A 15,572-nucleotide genomic window follows, 5' to 3' on the forward strand; every position below is an offset into this window, starting at 1 on the left:
AATGAGTTTGCAATTACTGTGTTTCCTCTGTTTTGCTGGTTATTGGTTGGTGGATAGGTGCAATTCATTGAAGAGGAAGAGGACGGAGCATTGAAGACATCTCTGCCACGGTAGTTGAGAGAAAGAAGAAACCTGAGAATGTGAAAATTAGCCATTGGCCTGAACGCACCGTTTTGTGTTTCCTCTGCATTGAAGACATCTCTGCCACGGTAGTTGAGAGAAAGAAGAAACCTGAGAATGTGAAAATTAGCCATTGGCCTGAACGCACCGTTCTGTGTTTCCTCTGCTTCATGGGTTAGATGAGTGAACAGTACATAGTGAGAAGGTTGTAGTAATGCTTTTCCTTTCAAGGTTGTCCATGAACAGTATACACACATGTATAGCGTTAATGAAATGGTGCATTCAGGCTTTCATCCATGCATTTCAACTGGAACTTTTGCGCGTTTATTTTGTGGCACTGTAGCCGTGGGTCCCATGGTGAGTAAATTGCAAATGCTAAAATGCTAAAATGCTACCCAGAAACGCAATCCAAACGCTAACTAAAGCTTTAAAATAAGAATGACAGTTTTGGAACCTTATATATTTTTATTTGAAAAACAGTGCATTAAATAATTTTTGTTAAAAACTGTGCTTAATTGGAATGAAACCATGTCCTGAATAGTGCTGGCAACATTGGTTAGGAACTGAGAACTTGTATATAATGAAAGGCCCCTAATGGCCTAATTCCTCAGATAACCAACCTCATTCTTCAAGGTATTCACAGCAAAGTCTAGCAAAGAAATAAGCGCCACAACATGATTCAATATGGGGTATACCAATCAACAATACCACGAACACATCCAATTTTACAACTTGTTGAAAATGTTGATTGTGAGTAGTAGAAAACAAGTGATGGATCCATGTAAAAAGTGGACAAAAGGTGTCCACTACTCATAGACTCATAGTTAACCACTTTAGTGTGTTGTGAGATGCCTGCAATATATTACTTGGAGAATGTTTAAGATTGATCATATAACAATAAGAGGCTACATCAGGTACTGGGTGAGATTCGTGGTACATTAATTCATAAAATTGATTCCAACTTCTGCATTTCTGGGTCCAAAATTTCAGGTTCCACATCTTCTGTAATCATATAGGAATCAGCCACAGCCTTCCCTTTCTCTAGCACATCAGAAGGAACAGTTTGAAGCAGGCTGTAAAATGGAAAGCTTCTCAGCTTCCTTGGTTAATTGCACATTTAAAGTATAGTATACAAAAGAAGATTATGTCATGCATACTAGAAACACAGTATCGAGGTGCATAATATATGATTTGTTCAACACGTTACCTGTCTAGAGCATTAAGGGCAATATTGATCTTTCCTTTCATTGATTCAACTGAGGCTCCTGGATCATTTCTTGAAGCATTTAGAAGTAAGGAATCAAGATCCTCCAAGGCTCTGCAGAAGTACAGATTTCACAGGACTTAAATTTGGTCGATGGCAATTTGTGAACCTATGATAATTAGCATGTTACATGGTGTGGCTTGAATTGCCATGTGCCTTTTGTGAGAGAGACCTAGGGTTATTTGGGGTTTGGATTTGTTGAGAGAATCCTTATGCCACTGCTGTAATCTTCCTATTTTTCTTAGTTAAACTTTCTCCCACTAGCATTCTGTGGACGTAAGCATATTACCAAACCACAAATTCTTATGTTCTTTTTGTGTTTGTGCTTGGTAATTTATTTTTTGTCTTTACTATAATTGGTTTGAATCTTGGGGGTGCTATTTGCACAACATAGCATCAAATCGGACATGGTCATATTTCTTAGCTGGGACAATTTTAAACTCATTCTCCTTGTGGGTTGGCATACAATGGAAGTGAGAGGGCTACCTCCCATTGTGTAGTCCAAATGTCCAATACGCCTACAATGGACCCTAGAAAAAATATATACACATATATTCCAATTAGGCATATCCATCAGCAAGTCTATCAACATAATAAATCAAAGGCATGCTAAGTAGATTCTACAAAGCACACTGGATCTGAATCTGCCCTGAGGACCAAGCCTTGTCAGGATTCAACTCCACGACCTCTAACCAAAGAGGTTATTTAGGGTACCGTACTAACTGAGCTGCAGCTCAGAAGCTTAATTACGACTTTTAAATTGCACTTTGCCTATGGGAGTTTGATTCAAGAATGTTAACCAGGTGTAGTTCTGTTAACCTACAAACATATGATCTCCATGAATGAATCCCATAAGCTATTTAGGCAAATATACAATTTGAAATGAGACAAACTTGAAATCAGAAAGTGAGACTGAAATCGGATTTTCCTTATCCAGAAATGAAGGGCATTGAGTTAAATTTGAATCTCATGCTACTCAAATAACGAAATCCCTTAAATAAAATGGAACATGAAGATTGGTAAATTGTTACTTTGCCACAAAGGTGGTATTCTATCATTTGAAGAAGCTACTTATGACTTCCTGAAATAAGAAATCCAGGATAGCCAGACACAACAGTTATACAGGAATCATTTCTAGTGAAACCCAACAGTAATATAGTCCAAAATCTTTCTGAAAACACCAATGATTTTGAAATGAGAGATTTTTTTTTTTTTTTTTTTTTTTTTTTTTTTTTTTTTTAATTTTAATTTTTATTCTTTAGTTTGAGAAATGAAAGATTAAAATACCAGTTAAATTTACTGCCTGGATAGGTTGAACCTGATTTTATTATACCAGCTGGCTGGATGTTGTGATACCCCCCATACTGGCCATTTGTGTAAATCTAGCACTAAAGTGTGTCGATTTTCTAGATAGACACTCAGTTCCTACAATCCATCATTAAGTGTGAACAATTACAGAGCAAAATTACAGACCCACTCAATATTTACACAATGTAATATGATGATTTTCATCAATAGTGATAAGATGTACCTGAGACATTGATCAACATTATTGGAAGCAGTTTTACCATTGCCATTGTCTGAAGCATATTGTGCCACCTATAGTTCCGAAGAAAATTTCCAAAGCTTTTAGGAACTCAAGTATATAAAAAACTGCCATAATGCAAATGTAAATGAGCATGGAGAGTGATGACAAGAATACAGTGAGTGGGTAACAAAAAACAATAAAAGGCAACACTTTGTGATGTATAACAGTACAAGTAATTAGAGGCAAGCTGAAAATATGTGATACATATGCCTGGAAACACACTACCATGATCATTTAACGAATCATTTGGAGAATTAGATCAGAATTAATGGCTGATCAGAATATCTCTGATCAATTTCAGAGGCCCTTCCAACTTGCATAACTGGTGGTCAAGACTCATGGCTGTTGGAAGTGTGACCAATTTTGGCATTACACTATTACAGTAATATTATTTGGGGAGCATAAGTTCACAAATTTTGAGGTGGGCTTTTAGCACAAGATGAGAACACAGTAGGCAACTCTGCTGAAAGACTAAATTAACAGAATAAAATAGGTTAAAAAGTAAAAACAAAATAACTAAACGTTGGCATAAACGTAAGGGTAAAAAAATTATGGACCATGCATCATTCACCTCAGTATCTGACAATCCTGTTTCTTGAGTAATTCCAAAGAAACTTGTTCTAAATTCGTTCCTTCCACTTCAGATAAACTCTCCCCTTGAGTTAAATTTTGCACGAAGTGGCATGCAAGGAGTAGTCTTTATGTTTTTTGGAATTTTTAAGGGACCATATTTCTTCAGCTTCAACTTGTTGGTGGCAGAAGGAAATCTCTCTGTGCTCAAATAGCCATGATTTTATCTCCTAACTTTTTCCTTCAATGTTTATCAGCTACCATCTTATACTTTAAATTGGCTTCTTTACGTTTGCCTAAACTGATTTAACTAACTAAAAATGTTCCGCCATTTTGATTTCTGCTATGCTCAAACCAAGAACTTTAGGCCAATTTGATTAAGTCTAATGCATGCTTTAGAACCTTATTGTAAATAATAGAGAATTTTGACCGTTTAGTGGAACTGTAGACTACACTATTATAAGCAAACTTAACTTGTGCATTTAATCCCATTGCTTTGGCTTATGCCGACAAACGTTATGAATTAAATTCCCAAGAGTTCTATTCATCGCCTCTGTTTAATTATTAATTTAAGGGTGCATAGTACTCCTATAATTAAAACTTGCACATGGTATCTTCCACAAAGTAAGCCAGAAGTGAACAAGGAATTTTGATTCATGGTCAAAGGTAATAGAGTTTGAAACACCAGGTAACCACACAATCTCTTTAAAGAATAATTTTTCCAAATGCCAAACAATCTCTTTAAAGAATAATTTTGCTGAAGGCACAGCATCAAAAAGTCTTGCAATAGACTTGAAAGACCTGTCAACAATGAAAAACATAAATTCTATACCCCGATGTGCCTTTACCCCTTTTGGAGGAATTTTTGGAGGACCTAATAATATATTTTGTCACTTAAAAACAAAATTCTCCATATCTCTCTTCAATTAAGGCCAATAATAGCTCTCCTCAACACTAACCATAGTCTTGCCATGCCCTAGATGACCAACAAGTCTGCTTTCATGTACATCCCATATTTTTTACCAGAGGGAAATCCGAGGAATGCACAACTGGTTTCCTATGAATAAATAGCCATATTGGGTGCTGCTTCAATAAAATCAAATATTTTTCCAAACCTCACCAAAGTCTTCATTGACCTCATACAATTATTTTAAGCATTCAAATCCGTCCACTTCGTTGCTCGAGGTTAACAGGAAGGTAACATAATCAACTTGATTAGTAGCACCAAACTTATATTTAATTACATAACAAAATTATTCCAAGCAAAATGTCCACCTTTCAAGCATCTTGTTAAGGTGTTCTTGCGTGTTGAAGTATTTCAAAGATATAGGGTCATAATAAATTAAGAACTCTTTTGGAATTAAAATGTGATACACCAGATCAATTAGATATTGAATTGAATTAGTTGAGTGTGTGTTATGTGTGTGCTGAGTCTCACATTGGGCAGATACTAGGTTGATTTGGGCTTTATAAGCAATTATGAGGACCCTCAATTGTGACTAGATTAGTCCTTTTAGGGCATAGAGCATATGTGGCTAATGCTTTGGCTTGGATACAAAGACAATGTTCCCACTGATTCAAGACCTAAATAACTACATACAAATCTTTCATAAGTGGACCTTTTTTGTTTTCTTTTTTTCTTTTTTCGTTTAAATTCTTTTGTGAAAATTTAAAAGTGACTAAACAACCCTCATAAGAAAGAAAAACACCTATCCCAACACCACTTGCAACACGCTTTAGCTTAAACACTTCACTGAATTTAGGAAGTGCAAAGATAGTGTCGTAACTAATTTCTCTTCAATTTGGTAAAACTTTTGTCAGCTAGTTGTTGTGCCAATAATCTCTCTACCTTGAACACCATATTGAGCCTCATTTTACTATCCACAGAGGTTGCAACCCAATCTTTTCTTGAATTGAGAATCTTAGACTGTTGATATATCATACTGCTTGATATGCCTTTGTAAGTGACAAATCACATCATGTTGCAAAGAGAAGAAAAAATTTCTTCATAATTGTGGGATACATTATCTGTCTTAAACCATAATCAAGTTGCAAAAATATATCCTTTAGCAATTGCTTCAATTTCCCCCATGTTCTCATCAGCCCTTTTCCTCGCAGCCAATGATTCATTATTCTATACTTGATCCCACCAAGTAGAGACTACGCCTTTTAGTATGTACATGATAAGTTCAACTAGTTTCTGACCCAACATATCCATCATCCCAAAAAACCATCAACATGGTAAATCCAATCAAGAAAGGATTCAATACTGAGGTTTTTGCTAGAACAATAAATACTGTCCCTCAGATGTTAATCCTCAATCTCTTTGTTACTCCATCCTTCCCTTCGGTACCCTGCATATCCTCCATCCCTGTCTTCTAAATTGTCTAGTTGCCCTATGAGGGGATTGACATGGCCATGTCAACCACCAGATAGGTCATGAGTTTTGTCTCCTACACCATTATCAACATCATCTTCATGATTTATATTGGTATTAAGCCCAAAAGCAGTAAGCATGTCACAGATTTCCTAGAAATGCTGTTTCGCACTTTGCTGTTGAGCCCATAACACCACTCAAAGCACCTATCCCCTCCTTTCCTTGTACGTGTAAGGTTGTGTGTTCAAAACCCATTGGATATGTGTGTAACTTAAAAACAAAAGTAGTTACACTCAACCTCATTGTTCACCATATTAAATCGTTAAAACGCTCTAATACTACCTAATGTAGAAAAAAAGAACAGTAGGCTAGATCTTGTTCTAGCTTAATAAATAGCTTGAAAATTTAAGGAGAACGAAATTGAGAATCCACCATAACTTGAGAGAAAGTTCTTAGAGATATTATTTCATTTCAATCTAATAAACCATTCTAGATCAATGCATATTTATAAGAACTTTTTATGGTTTTCAACAAGCTTTTCTAAAAATAAAGTTACAAAAATAGCCTTAAAATTTCCATCAACTTCATTAAAAAACTAAATTAATGGAATAAAATAAAATAAAACAAAATAAATAAATAAATTTCAATATAATTTTTTTATTAAAAAAAGAAAAGAAAAGAAAAAAAAAAAAAAAAGAATCAATCACTGAAAATTATGGACTACGACCATTTGCCTTAATTTTTGATGATCTTGTTTCTCGAGAAACTTAAAGGAAACTTGCTGTACATAATATTTTCATATCCTAGTGAAAGTGAGACATGTATTGTATAAAACCTCCATTAAGACATAAAGGGTTCAAGCATTCTGATTGAGCTCAAAGAATATTATTCAACTAATTGTGTCAAACAAAAAGCATGAGAAATTGTTTTATGCTAAGAATTAGAAGCAGACCAGAACTGGACAGAGGAAAGCATACAGAATACTAAAAAGTTCAAGGAAGCCTCAACTTACCGCTCTAATATTTACACGAAGGGATCCTGCAGGGCCAGAACGTAGCAAAGATCGGCAGCTACCATATTGGGGTTGATCAGCTTCTAAAGATTTCTCTGTACTACTAGAAAGATAAATATAAGTACTCTTACACCTTGTTTATACTTTTTACAATGCTTATACAAGCCAAACACTAGGAGCATAGCACACTTTAAAGTTCATGTACAGAAGGAGAACAAAAAGAAAAAAGAGCAGAAACATGATCTAACAAAGTGGGAAGAAGTGGAAAAGACAACATAAACACGCACGAACACCCATACAAGCGCAGGGTGCACACATACACACACATTTAGGAGTACTTAGATTATAATCTATATTCTAATAATATTATAATCTAAGTGTCCGTTTGGCATGGCTTAATTTTGCCACTTATTTTTACCACTATTTATAGGTCTCACAACACTTTTTGGTACTATTTATATGTTTCACTGTACTATTTCAACTAACTTTTACCTTTATTTATGGTACTTTCAGTAAAAAAGTTTCAGTTTCAGCAAAATAAGCGAATCCTAAACAGTCCCTAAACGTGACCAAATATACAAGAGTGATGCCTAATAAAGCATAGTAAATCAAACAAAAGTTACATTATAAAATGAAATGATCTAAGAGCTTACCTAAGTCCTTGATCTGTAACTGCGTCAATATGACAGCCGGTATATAAACTTCCAATGGATCAAGTTTTTTCCTGGTTATTGAATTATATAACAAGAAGAATATATGGTAAGATACATTAATTCAAGGCATAAAGCTAAAAAGAAATCAGGCTGTGGCCCTGTATTCCAAGAAACATGACATTTCTGTGATCATTGCACATCACAAGGCCCTTATCCATGTTGAGAAAAAGCTCTAGAGTCTAGACCAGACCCGCATTTTTAATATTTATTGCCGTAACTCAACAAAATTTGGACTTATTTTCGATTATAAATTTAGAATATGAAAATATTGTTTTACACTCGTTTTACTGATTTCACGCACAATGTACACAAATTTTTTTTTAATTAATGTCCACACTTAAAATGTGAAATAAGAAATGATATGGCAATATTCATTACTCATTAGTCATTACCTTTTCACATATTTATCGAAAAAGCCACCAGCCATAGCATCTGCAAAAAAAAAGGGGCAAAACTCAATCGACTTTGCTTGCTTGCCAAGAAAAGTAAATTTAGGAAAACTAAAAGCTAAAAAAAAGAAGAAGAAAAAGATAGAAAAGAATACGTTAGAATTATGATTAATGATTAAAAATTCATTGTTTTCTATCGCTTTTTGAGACAAACGATAATTTAACAAAAATACGATAATTAAATAGTGTTAGTTGGAGAGGAAAGAGATCTCGTACAGCTGGGGATAAAGAGGAAGTGTGAGACTGAGAGGACGAGGGACACGTTGACCAATCGCCTGCTTTCCCGCCATTTTGGTGGTGGTGGTGGTGGTGACGCTGAGTACAATGCGCACCTCGTTCTCGTTAGCGCCAAATTCGATTTATTAGCTTTTTTTGCGGTTGTGAGAGAATGAGAGAAGCATAAGGAATCGAAGAAAGGCTTGATGCTAACGTGCGCAGGGGTGGCCATGCCCGCACAACATTCGAGTCCTCCGACCCCTTTCTTACTCTGTCCCGGCGGTGATGTCTAAACTCTAAAGACTCTCCTAAACAGATAATACTATTAAACAAACATGGTTCTTATCCGTTTGTTCCTCTCTTTTTTATGACTTTCACGAAAAATGTCTGTGTTATAAAATGACATGTTTGCCCTCAGATCTCTCCCTCTCTCCTTTTTTATTTTTAATTTTTTTTTTTTTATAAATCAAGCTCTAAGATCCATGCACCGACAACTGACAGAGGTATTACTTTTACTCAATTTTTTAAAAAATATTCAAAATTTGGCATATTCTCATGCACGGACAAAATAGGAAGTTTAGAGAAAAAGATTGAAATGTGAGGTTTTTTTTTTTTTTTGATTCAGAAATGTGAGGTTAATAGCATATTGATATTGTCTCTCCATAATTAATAGAAATGTCCCAAGTCACTTATTAGAATATTTACATGCAAGTAAACTCCAACATTAAATAAAAATAACAATTTGAATTATTTATTTATTTTTAAATATGATAATTGAGATGTAGTATTCTAAAAACAAAAAAAACACTTAATTTCCTTTAAATTACTTTAATTAAATATAAAAAAGTTGTATTTTGATAAAATTAATGCTTCTTTTTTTTAATAAATTAATTCTTAAAAAAAAAAAAAAAGGCTATACTCTTCTTCACGGTGGAAGGGTATTTTCTGCAATTAGGAGCAGTTTTTTCTTGATTTGCGACTCGGGTTGGAGCAGAAACCCGGTTGGTGGCATTTCAAGGATTAAAAAAAAAAATCCAAATCATAGGCTTTTCTAGACTTGTAGTTAAGCAAAGCCAGCCAAGCGATTGAAGCAGACGTATTAGGCTTACTCACTCACCTCTGCTTCATCTCTCTCTCTCTCTCTCACACACGCTGTTTCTAGTTTCTAAAGCAAGAGCAAAAATGACAAAAACTCCATGGCTTCTCTTACTTTCACTTCTCTTCTTCTTAGCTTCTGCTGCAGCTACTCAAAGTAAGTCTCCTCCAAATCTACATTGCCTTCAAAAAAAAACATGCATTTCTATGTATGTATGTATGATCATAGTGTGATTTTGAAGAATGTATGCATGTTAAAGATTTGAAACCCAACTGAATTATAGTGGGCATTTATTAGATGCTTGATCTGATTCAAAACTTATGTATTGTTTGTCTTAATGCGTGTCTCTTTGATATTTCCATTAATGTAGCTAACCCATGTCTGAATAAAAACCTGAAGTGTTTACTTGAAACATGTGTCTTTTTGTTGAGAATTTAAGAGTGAAACAGTTTTGTTGATTAGATCTCTGGCTTAAGTTCAGAGTCTTTAGTTAGTTGATGTCTCTGGTGGGACTTTTTTAGTTAAAGATCTTACACTACCTAAGAACACCCTCTTTCAATGATTTATTTGGTTCCTGAGAAATTGAAGAGAAGGAAAGGAAAACAAATTACAGATCTTGATTTTTTTTTTTTTCCTTGTTCCATTTGAACCCCCAGTACAAGGCAGAGCCTTGAAATCGTCAGATGGGTTGTCAATGTAGGATTTTCTGCCTTTGGTTTTCTTTGTTCTTATATATTAAGAAGTCAAGCCGGCCATTTCCTTCTTGTTATCTATAGGTTTTGTAGAACTCAAAATAACACAGCAATTAAACATTGAAACTCACATACATATTCTGAAGAGCCAAAATCATGTGGGGATGCTAGTCAATACTACTTATTTGTAACCACTCCACCTCCACCACAACATCATGTATAACAGGAATAAATTCGAACCCAAAAGCCCTAAGGCTATTATCTAATGATTGATTCTCATACATTATTAAAACTAACAATAAGACAATGGGTATAAATAAAACACCTCAACATTTATTTAATATAACTTGGTTTAAGTTCCTACAGGTTTAGAGTGCATTCTCAAATCCTTATTAGTACACTTGAACATCTTCTGGTAAGACCTCAGTGTGGGTTATTGGATGTCTCTTAATGTATTGACATCACCACAGTTTGGTTTCCTGTTATCGTCTCTCTCTCTCTCTCTCTCACACACACACACACACAAATAAAATCTTTATCTAAAAGGGGAAAAAAATCATCTCCACGGCTCCACCTATCAAAGCTGCCTTTGGGAATTGGGAGTCTCCTTAGAACATTTCTTGTACCAACCCATCGGTAAAGACAGCTGCAATATAATTTTGGAGAACAAATGTGGGAGAAAAAAGGTGGATTGTGAGCACATAGTACTAATAATATGTTGTGCAATTACACTAACGGATTTGTAAAGAATAACAAACACACACACACACACACACAACCAAAGCAAGAATTTGTGAAAGGCTTAAGCTCTCAACTGCTTACTTTGGAAAACTCTACACATTGGTATCTTTTTCTAAGTTCTTCCCTTCTCTGCGTATAGGAGGACCATTGGGCCAAAATAATCAAATCCTTTTAATACTATCTATATATATATAAGGCTACAACTTCAATTCCTTGGTAAGCAAGAAATGCAAACAATACTTCTTTTACAAGGAGTAGACTTTCTTTTCACACCTAGAAAAACAAATAGATCCAAGTCCAAAATAGAAATTTGAGGCAATTTCCAACGATATCCACTCATACTTCACCAACTCATCCATGATAATTATTTATTGAGACCATAGCTTAAATGCGACCAAAACAAAGTTGAGATAAGAACAAGGTTAGGAAATCAGGGGGAAGAAAGAAAGATAAAGCAATCATAGGAAATAAAGCTGGATTGGTTAGTGTCTTGGAAGGCTAGCAAAATCCTTTTAGCTTAAAGTTCTTGTAGTTATTTTAACCTTCTTGGGACATATATTTCATTGCTCTTTCCTTAAGTAGAAATCTGTGATATATAGCTGGCTAAAAGAAACACTTTTATTCTAGGGGCTTTACTATCGTTCTAAAACTCAATCTTAAATTCTTAATCCTCTTTCCACACATATGCAGATATATAGAGCAAACCTGCCAGAAATAAGACCCTTCAGATAAATTTACTTGTCTCAGTAAATACAAACTGATGAAGTTAACTTTGTTAATCGCATGTTCTATCAGAAAGGAAATAGGTGATAGCTCTTACAGTTATGGGTCTTACTGGATACATGTCACAAATGGTGGGTAATTTCATATAGTAATTTCATGATTAAGTCCTATGGGTTGGTCTCATGCTGTAGTACGGATAATCTGGTATTTTAACCTCAAGAACATGGGGATCTTCAATTGCTAGCTTGTCATAAGCATCCTCCCGCCCTGAACGTGTACCTTTCTTAAACCCTTTCGTTTTTTTTTTTTTTTTTCTCACTATGGAAAGCTCAGTGAATTTTTTAACTTGAGATTCTTAGATGGCAGTACTAAAAGTAAATATTATGACATCTCGTCCTCTCTCCACCCCTCCCCCCGCTTCTCCCTTTCATTTCTTCTACTCTCATTAATTGCTTCTAATTTTTTATTTTTCAATTATGGTTTTTATTATATGTTGACATAACTTATATATTTTGCTTCCTTGGGACTCAATTTGACTTTCCTATCTGCTATATGCTCTCAAATAGTTCAAGTCACTGCTGCAAACATATATTTCTTTCTTGTTCATGTAATTACTTATCAAAAAATACATGTTTCTTTCTTATTCATGATTTACTTATCAAAAAACATATATTTCTAACAAATTTTTTATTTTTGCCATGTATGATATTATGAATGAAAATTGCAGTAAAAGTGACCAATAACCCTGCTGATCAGTTAGTGGCTGCACTTGACAACAATAGAACTGCACAGAAGTTGAAATCCCTCTATGACAACCCCGGCCTGGCCTGCATTGCTTTGGAGTACATAAAAGCCTACCAAGGTGATTGCGGTGCAGTAGGAGGGCCTAATGGGAAGAAGCCTGCTGAATCCGAATTTGCTCAAACTTTTGCCCCCGACTGTGGTGTTCTGGTCTCAACCCTCTCTCCTATTACCGGTCGTTTACTTGGCTGCCAATCTCATTATGTTGATCCTTCTGAAGCATTTTCAGGGATCCTGATGAAGAACAACAAAAGCTTAGAAATAATTTCCAATAAGACTCACACTGAAGTCGGAGCTGGAGTGACTGGCACCGATGGTGGGGCTCCCTATTTCTGGTGTCTCTTGTTCAGTAATGGCAACACCAGCAGCAGCTTTGCTGTAGAGGAAGGGGTGGCTAAGGTAACAAAACCTGGGTGCTTTAGTGGTGCTAATGATGAATGCAGTGGTGCTTATGATTGGTCTCAAACCCGTCGTATATGGCCATTTGTTGCCACAGCTTTGCTAGTAGTGGGGCATGCCTTTGGATTCTGATCAATTTTTTTTTATCAGAAACTATTTATCACTTGATTTGGGGGCCTCTTGTGTAATGCTGTATTGATATTTGATAGGCCTGGCCTCTCTTATTCAATTTATGTTTCGTATTTTTATTCCACAGTCATTGTAAGTGTGAGATCCATCCTATTGATTTTCTTCAGTTATATCTCCTTCTTTTGTAAACTTTTTATATTACCTTAGCTGCTGAGGGCAATTTTTTCTTAATGAAATTAGAAGTATGATTCTGTTAATGTGCACAAAGGAAAGTGGCATCTAGCCTACTACTACTGCATTTGCCTTAAGATATCTTTTGGGTGTTGTAGTAAATTTCATGTATTCTGAAACTAGCGTCTTCACAGCATGATGTGGCTTCTCATTTCATCCTTTGGTTGCAAAAGTTATCACATTGATTCTTATTTGCAGGTTGAATATGGAGATAAGCTTTAGTGAATTTCCATAACCATATAATAAGTTTTTGATTAACACTTTTGAAGTCTTCAAAATTTTTGCTACATTGAGTTTTGTTTCAAACACATTTCTGTAGTCTCATCGCATTAATTCTAACACCCTTCTCTTAGGTAGGTTTGTCCAATATACACTGAATCAAATATCTCATCAATCTCAAAACTTCAAGTTGTGAAGAATTAGGTCAAGAATATGGATATTAAGTCATTAATTTTAATATATATATATATATATATGTATGTATGTATGTATGTATAAAAGAAATCCAAAGCTTATAACCGTGTATGAATGGGTGCAATCAAGAATAACCGCAAATTAAGGATGACTATTAAAACTTGTCTCGCAAGTATCCAATCCAACCTAACCTAAATGAGACCGGTTTTGCCCACCTCATAGAGTAGAAACTGGCAAGGATGGTTTCTCCACCCACAATGTATATTTAGAGAGGGACCATTGAGGAGCATAGATTTATGTAACCATCCATTGCAAGTTGTAAACTAGGGATGTGAGTTTTTTTTTGTTTTTTTTTATTTTTTTTTATTTATTTATTTTTTATTTTATAAGGCATGTATATACACTTCAGTCTTTAAACATTAATTTATGATGTCTTTTAGTAATTTAGTGTTTGTATTACTATATCTATGTTTTAAGATTTAAATTGTTTATGATTTTTAATTGTTGTATTGTTATGTTTAAATTGTTTTTATGTTTTTGTAAGACTGAATTTTTATATTCTTCTACTTTGAGAAGATTTTAGTGATTTTAGAACTTCATTTGTGATATTTTATTAGTTTTTTTTTTTTAAAGATTATTTTAAATCATATTATAATATTGTAAAATTAAAAATATATTGGGCGGAGCAAGTACCTTTTATGCCTGTTGGGCAGGAGGATAAAAACCCAACCCAAAGCAGGGCAGGGGCAGGGCCTAGGGCAAGGGGTAGTGGAATGGGGAGAGGGGAGGGTGAAGAATAAGAAACCTGCCATGTTGCTATCCCTGACCACAAGTAGATACATATATACACGAAACATTTCTTATTAATAAGAAACATGTTGCACATATTTCATCATATTACATAGAAACATGTTAAATTCCAATCGATTTTTTTTAAAAAAAAATCATTTTTAAGTTTAGACATGTGAATTGGAAGGACACTTGGGGCAAAATTAAAGTGACTTAAAAACCTAAAGACACTTGGCACCAAAATTAGAAGTCAATTTTTATTTAATTGGGATTCTTGATTTAGTTTTCACTTTAATATATTATATAAATAAAAATGCCTTAATTGAACAATTTACCACAAAATGATGACTTTTAAAAAAGAAAAATGCCCATTCTCAACCAAAAAAAAAAAAAAATGCTAAAGTTATTGTCAATTTTATTACAAAAGGCTTACAACCTAACTTCACTATAAATGTGATTAGTGTCACATCTACATAATAAATAAATTTTTTAATTACTTTTATTGTTGTATGTTTAAAAAATTCATATAGCAGTATGTAAAGCTTATAAAGAAAAATATGTTTTATCCTAAACATCACCCTTCAAAAAAACAAAGGTGTGATTTGTGGTGAAAAGGGGTGCCTTAATAACTAAAACTTCCTATTTTCTAATGAGTAGTCGTTAGTATCATACAATATGTGCTATGTATTGTATCAAGTGAAAAAAGTACCGTATTGTAGATACGTATTGAACATACTCATGAATCGTACAATCATAGATGTGTATCTTATGAATCATATCATAAAATCAAATGTACCGTAAAATACATAGACAAGTGAATTTATATTGGGTGCTTTGTTAAAATTTTTGCTTTTATTCAAGTCCAACAAGTTGTTCGCATAAAAAAAAAAAAAAAAAAAAAAGTCCAACAAGTTGTTAGACTTGTTTTTAATACAAAATTATTGGGCTACTTAATTGAGCCCAATATAATAATATGTTCATGAATTTTTTTTTCTCCTATAAAATATGAACTTGACACTACACAATCATATTTGTAAATTTCTTTTCTATATTATGAATAATGTATTAAATGACAATATATTTACTTTTTATTTTTGTTATTATTGTTATAAGTCAAAGAAGCTAGAATGCTTAGGAAGTATAAAAAATTTATTAAAATAAAAGAACAAGAAGAGATAGTAAATGTTGATTATGAGGAAGAAAATGTCAATGAAAAAATAATTTTACAAGATGATGAACATGATGATA

At 34.0% G+C, this 15,572-nt stretch overlaps 2 protein-coding genes across 3 annotated transcripts; one reads left to right on the forward strand and one right to left on the reverse strand.

The window, feature by feature from the left end:
- Window positions 1–795: 795 nt before the first annotated feature.
- LOC115974770 lies at window positions 796–8,654 on the reverse strand. Of its 2 annotated transcripts, none has more exons than XM_031095283.1 (7): window positions 8,310–8,654; window positions 8,037–8,076; window positions 7,585–7,655; window positions 6,932–7,026; window positions 2,916–2,983; window positions 1,328–1,438; window positions 796–1,161 (listed from the first exon to the last, which is right to left on the reverse strand). In XM_031095283.1, the coding sequence occupies exons 1-7, from the start codon at window positions 8,539–8,541 to the stop codon at window positions 1,140–1,142; spliced, it is 639 nt and encodes a 212-aa protein (XP_030951143.1). In that variant the 5' UTR covers window positions 8,542–8,654; the 3' UTR covers window positions 796–1,139. The 2 variants fall into 2 exon arrangements, with proteins under 2 accessions (XP_030951143.1, XP_030951142.1); XM_031095282.1 differs by having other exon boundaries at window positions 796–1,193; window positions 8,310–8,653.
- A 618-nt stretch (window positions 8,655–9,272) lies between these two features.
- LOC115974772 lies at window positions 9,273–13,147 on the forward strand. Its single transcript, XM_031095284.1, has 2 exons — window positions 9,273–9,561; window positions 12,289–13,147. Exons 1-2 carry the CDS (start codon window positions 9,492–9,494, stop codon window positions 12,891–12,893), a joined length of 675 nt encoding a protein of 224 aa, XP_030951144.1. The 5' UTR covers window positions 9,273–9,491; the 3' UTR covers window positions 12,894–13,147.
- Window positions 13,148–15,572: the final 2,425 nt, after the last annotated feature.

The sequence above is a fragment of the Quercus lobata genome, chromosome 2 (genome assembly GCF_001633185.2).
Source record: "Quercus lobata isolate SW786 chromosome 2, ValleyOak3.0 Primary Assembly, whole genome shotgun sequence".
Classification (NCBI taxonomy): domain Eukaryota; kingdom Viridiplantae; phylum Streptophyta; class Magnoliopsida; order Fagales; family Fagaceae; genus Quercus; species Quercus lobata.